At 33.1% G+C, this 6,107-nt stretch overlaps 1 protein-coding gene across 1 annotated transcript; it reads left to right on the top strand.

Moving 5' to 3' along the window:
* The first annotated feature begins 6 nt into the window (after window positions 1-6).
* On the top strand, window positions 7-6,065 carry LOC116847595 (vitellogenin receptor-like). The gene is made up of 10 exons (XM_032822733.1): window positions 7-87; window positions 618-815; window positions 891-1,011; window positions 1,706-1,846; window positions 1,950-2,202; window positions 2,864-3,063; window positions 3,884-4,045; window positions 4,127-4,239; window positions 4,466-4,590; window positions 5,850-6,065. Exons 1-10 carry the CDS (start codon window positions 31-33, stop codon window positions 5,986-5,988), a joined length of 1,509 nt encoding a protein of 502 aa, XP_032678624.1. The 5' UTR covers window positions 7-30; the 3' UTR covers window positions 5,989-6,065.
* Window positions 6,066-6,107: the final 42 nt, after the last annotated feature.

The raw sequence follows: 6,107 nt of genomic DNA on the forward strand, positions 1-6,107 counted from the left end.
ATCGACTATCCAAACAATCGATTGTATTGGATGGATATTGGTTTAATGACAATTGAATCTATCCGATTAGACGGCACCGATCGAAAGGTCAGTAAGTTATACTTTTTTAATTATGAGACATTTAAGACACGTGAATAAGAATTAAGGAAATACTCTCCGAATTTTATAAAATGGAATTTCACTCAAAACAAGTGAAAAGTGGCAATATTTTAACTTCAGGCAATAATGAAACTGTTACCAATTGAAATTGCAAAAGTGAGTGTTTTATTCAAGCTTAGAATTCTCAAGCTTAAACTTCTCAATTTAAACTTTGATTTCATATGATCATATATTTCAATCGATTAGAGCAAATATATTTTTTGAACGGTAAAGTACAGGAAATTTATTCTTTAATTTCGAATAAAATATTCATTCGATGATTCAGAGAAGAGGGATCACTCTATATGAATAAAAAATCACTCAAATTCGAGTGATTCGGTGGTCCGAGTCGCTCCGAAATAGTTTCACCTTTTCCAGTGAAATTTTACTTTAAAAAAAATTTAATATATATTTGTAATTTAATTATTTACAATTTAATTATAATCATAATTATAATTTTAATTTAATTATTTATGCAGATTGTATCACGCGAAATAAACTCTCAAGGAATTTCCCTGGAAATATTCGAAAATAAATTATACTGGAATTTAAATACAAATCGATTTATACGATACTGCAATGCATTTTCCAACTGTAATCCGGAAATTTTTGAAGCGGATCTTGATTACAATGCAATGCAGGGTATAAAAATCTATCATCCCATAATGAAACCAAAAGTATTATTTCTTTTACATCGCGATAAAATCGGTATCGCAAAACAGTATTTACATTAACATTCATTTTAATTTTAGGTTCAAAATGCTTGTTTTTTGAAGCCATGCTCGCAACTTTGTTTGTTAAATAAAAATAAAAACTATACATGTGCATGTACTCTGGACAAGAAATTGAACTCCGACGGGCATACGTGTCGAGGTACACATTTGCTGAGGAATCTGTTAAGAAGAATCTATCATCCAGATCAGAAATTTTGAGAATATTTTAGATATATTTTATACATATTTAAGGAGATGTTAAAGTAGATGATGAATTTCAAAAGTGTTGATAACGTAGAGACGATCGTCACTAAGGGGACGCTGAAATTGAAAACTTTACCGATAGTATACATATTTTTCTGCAAAGTTTACGTCGCATTGGTTAAAAAAATTACAAATGCTTTTACGCAAAAAAAGTATATGCAAAAATAGAGAAGTTGCTCAATATGTGACGAAAACGACAAGAAAATTTAAATATACAATACAATCTCAAGCTGTTAGCATAATATTTGCCTCATCCAAAAGTTCCGCAGCTTGTGTATACCGAAAGTGTGAAGGCTCCAATCAAACAAATTTTAGAGAACTAAATTGCTGTATCTTCGTCTTTGAATTCAGAAGCTTAAGAATATCGGAAAAAATTTGCACAAAGATTTTTATATATGCGTGGGTAAGTTTCCCGATAAACAAAGCAATATATAGTAATGTTCTATATATACAAGAACTGCATAAAAGATAGCGTAATTGCATTAGTGACGACCGTCTCTGCATCGTCTGCCTTTATACGTTGACCACAATATACGTACGTATTAACCAATATTTATTATACTTTTAGACGAACATATTTATTGTTTTAGACACGGAAGATAGCCAACATATCATCATAGTTGCGGATGGTACATTTGTAAATTATTACCATAATTGGTTTGGCAAGCCAAAAATAGCAACCAGCGTTACCCTATCAAACATTACCGCGATTACTTATGATTCACTGTCCGGTATGACGACATTAATATTTCATAAAAAATGCATATTACAGAAAGAGAGAGTGCAGCAACGAAGGAAGTATTAAAACTTTAATTACAATTAAAACTTATTTAGGTACTATACTCGCAAGCAATGCCCTTACGAATAATATCTTCCGCTACGACCCGATCAACAACAAAATTAAGAATCTCATAGCCATGAAGATTGAATCGTTGGGAGGAATGGCGTTCGATTATGTTGGTAATAATTTGTATTTGACAAATATAGAAGAAAAAACTATTGAGGTACATAGCTTAACGACAAAAACGAAGAAGATCTTTTATTTCGAGGAACAACCTTATAACATCGCTTTGGCACCTGAAGAAGGGTATGATATTTAGTTGTTTATTTTGTCTTTATAATTTTTATTGTTTCCTTGATTTATAAGTTCGTGCAGATTTTTAAACAAATTTGAAATGCATCTTACTTTATGTTGAAAACAATTGTAATCAGTAATATATTTGCCATTCTGTCTGACAATCTTTTTTGCCATCTTTTACGTAATTTGATAATTCTCCTCTCGTAAAACTTTTATACTTTTTCGACATTTCATGTGATTGTCCACATCATCTAAAGAAACAAAATTTATGCCAAGGGAGTTCTGTATAAGCGAAACATATGATAATCGCGGAAGGGGACAATATCGAATGAATATGGTGGATAAAGTAAAACATTCTATCCAAACTCTAATAATTTTTACAAAAATAAGAAAGTACAATGCACCGGAAAAACTCATTACTGTCTTCTATTATCAAGCTGCAACGACCTATCAACAACAATAACTGTGTACTTCTTCAAACATCACCATTCACACCATAAAATATACTCTGAAATGTCAGCTATAAAGCATATATATAGATGATTTCAACTGCGTGTATGGAACTAATACTCTAATACTATTATACAAATGCTAATAAACAAAAATTTGCACGAACTTACAAATTAATCTAATATTTCTGAAAGAATGTATCACGTCTTGTATGTTGTAGCATAATGTTCGTAGTGTTCAAAGTGAAGGATAAATATCGTATAGATAAAATGCAAATGGATGGAATGGGAATGAAATCGCTGTTTGTAGAGAGCAAGTTGCTAATAGGTCCAAGGATATCATTGTACTATTGTATGGACGAAAAAAAAATTTATTGGGCTGATCAGGGCAGTAACAGTATCCGAAGCGCCTTGTTGACAGGTTTGCATTCTAGCTTTTATAAACATGATAAATACGTAATTAATCGTTTGAATGCTAAGAAAACCCGATTGTGCGTTGCTTTTATTTCACTTCATAAGTGCCAACCCTTCATCTCAGTAAGCTTCACTAAAAAAAAAATTAATTGTCAGATTCTTTATTAAATTTGATTTCCAGGTTTGAGCCGCGTGAATTCTTCTTTGTCTGATTTCAATGTTTCGCGAATATTTCAATTCGCTTTATCAGAGAGTAACGACCTAGTGCTAAGTTGCTTCTCATCAAATATCCTTTATATAGTGATTGACATAGAGGGAAATAGCAAGGAGGTGAAAGGTAGTTGCGAAGAAGAAGAGAGTGGTAGAGAATTTGTTGACCGGTCAGGTTTTGAAAACCAGGAGCAATTGCCAGATTGGATTGATCTCTTGTCCTAAACGTCAGAATCAAACAAAATGGAATTCACGTGGCTCAAATCCGGAAATTAAATCTAATATTCGTGAACACTGCAAAAGCACTCAAATATCAAACGTTCAGATTCTATTGTAACGCACCGTTATGATTGTTATAGAAGTTTAAAAAACTTTCTTACGAGATCGAATTTTAACATTCATAATTTGTGTCATAAGTGCCTCATAGAAAGTAAATGAAAAACGTAACGAAAAATAGGGGCGCGATCGCGTTACACGACACTTTTAGAACAGTAACAGCGCAATCGACATTTTTCACACGTATTTTGCAACTATCGATGGCACTCAAACGGTTAAGATAAAAAGTCTTATTTCGTAAAATTTTAAGACGTATCGCAAACAAATGGTCAAATTTTCAGGTTTTGATTATCAGATCCTCCGCACCAACTTGGACAAGCCTATGAGTCTTACCATTGCAGGAGAATATATTTTCTGGACACAACGCTGTTCGACTAAACTATTTTGGGCGAACAAAAACAATATTCAGCAAAAAAACTGGGAGGAAAACTTTGAACAAATTTGTGAGTTTGTATGTTTGACGTTTCAGCAACAAGTAATATACATGTGTGAGATGTCAAGTCAAGTAAATTTATTCTTTCTAGACGAAAAAGTAGAAATTTCTTATTTGATAATGGCACACAGAAATATAGATGGCTATCGTAAAAACTGTGGAAACTGTTCACACGTGTGCTTACCTTCGTCTGCAAATTCATACGTAAGTACACTTTATGCGTGATGAAAATGATATCATGTCCTGACGCATGTCGTGCATATAATGTATTTAACGGAAATACGCGAACATTTCATATAGGATTAGAATATGATGACGTTAACGTCACTTTATATACTGCCATACTTATATGTCAATTTTGTAAACATTCATCGAGGGGACGTATCGTTTGGAATCACTTGCCTGATATCAAATACTTGGTAACTTTCAGCTCTGCGCTTGCCCACCTGAGATGACGTTAAGCGCGGACAACCACACGTGCATTGTGCAGTACACATGCTCCTCCGGCGAAATTAAATGCAGTGAACATGACATCTGCATAAAGTGGTACCAGTGGTACGTTTTACCATCGTTTCCTTACATCATCCAAGTTGTTTTTAAATAATGTAAATTATATAGATCCTATATGTATACATGGTGTACGACAGAACGCATACGTCTGCTTGTGTATAGGTAGAACTAGTGATAGAAACTTTACTCCGCGAGTAGCACGCATCAGCACGGGAGGGGATCAGATATGTCGATTCAAGTGCATTTGCAGCACGTTGACAGCGCGCAGAGGGGATGGCTCCCATGTATGCGTGCTCTGTCTGTGAGAGCCTCTCACTTCAGCCACAGTTCAGCGAAGTGAGACTCACTGTGAGAAGTGCACACGGACAGGGCCGCATGCATGGGAGCCATCCCCTCCACGCGCTGTCAGCGTGCTGCAAATGTAACTGAATGCGTGCTGATGCGTGCTGCTCGCGGAGCAAAGTTTCTATAACTGATAGAACTAATCGAGTTCAACGAGAAAGTTCTTTACTATTTTACAAACAACTACGATTATTAACATATTAGTTAGAGAAAATTGGTGATTAAGTACGCATGATGCAGTCGAACGAACTCTTTAAATCCAATCTCGTTCAAAATGTCTGAATCAATTGGTAAACTGTTGGTAACGGCGGGCGTTCTTATGCTGGACAGTGATACTGGATGAACTTTAATATTGGACAGTGGAGGCGTTTAGCTCACATTCCTTTTTACAATAATTATAATTTTGTGTTTGCAAAATAGCGAAAGACTTTTTGTTCACTTTAATAAGTTCTATCTGCACACAAGTGATTATACACGTCGTGTAATCAGTATAGAACAAATTCCATACAGAATTCTGTGTAAAAAAAGCATTATTTATTGTCACATTTTCTCTAATAATAACTATGTATGACATACATTGACGGATTATACACGGATTTAACATGTTTAACATGTTTATTGCAAACCTAATCTGCTTCACGCATGTATGATACACCGATTTCTTACAAGAAATCATATATATATATATATATGACAGCGATATTTTTTTATTTTATGTATATATAAACAAATCAAATTTATTTTATATTATTACATAAAAAGAAAAATACACAGCAGTCTGTGACAGACGGTTGTTTAGATCAGCGATGATACCAAACATGTTGTTACCTCTAAAATATTTTCTGAGTATCTAAGTAAATCTAAAAGAGATATCCAATAATATGTTTTGAACAAACTATTGCATATAATATAAAAATATTGTGAATATGTTTGTGAGTTATGAAATCTTATGATTTGTTTAGGTGCAATGGCATTAAAGAATGTCCGAATGGCGAAGACGAACCAAGTTCCTGTAAGAAAAACAGTAAGATGGAATATATCAAATCGATACATACCTACACTACGCATAACTATAACGATTACTATTCAGATATACTATAACTATAACTATAACTAACGATAACTATATAACTATATAACTATAACGATAACTATAACTATATATATATATATATATATATATATATATATATATATATATATATATATATATATATATA

This window comes from Odontomachus brunneus, unplaced genomic scaffold, assembly GCF_010583005.1.
Source record: "Odontomachus brunneus isolate Ranch 3 - 2012 unplaced genomic scaffold, Obru_v1 Obru_scaffold_081, whole genome shotgun sequence".
Lineage (NCBI taxonomy): Eukaryota > Metazoa > Arthropoda > Insecta > Hymenoptera > Formicidae > Odontomachus > Odontomachus brunneus.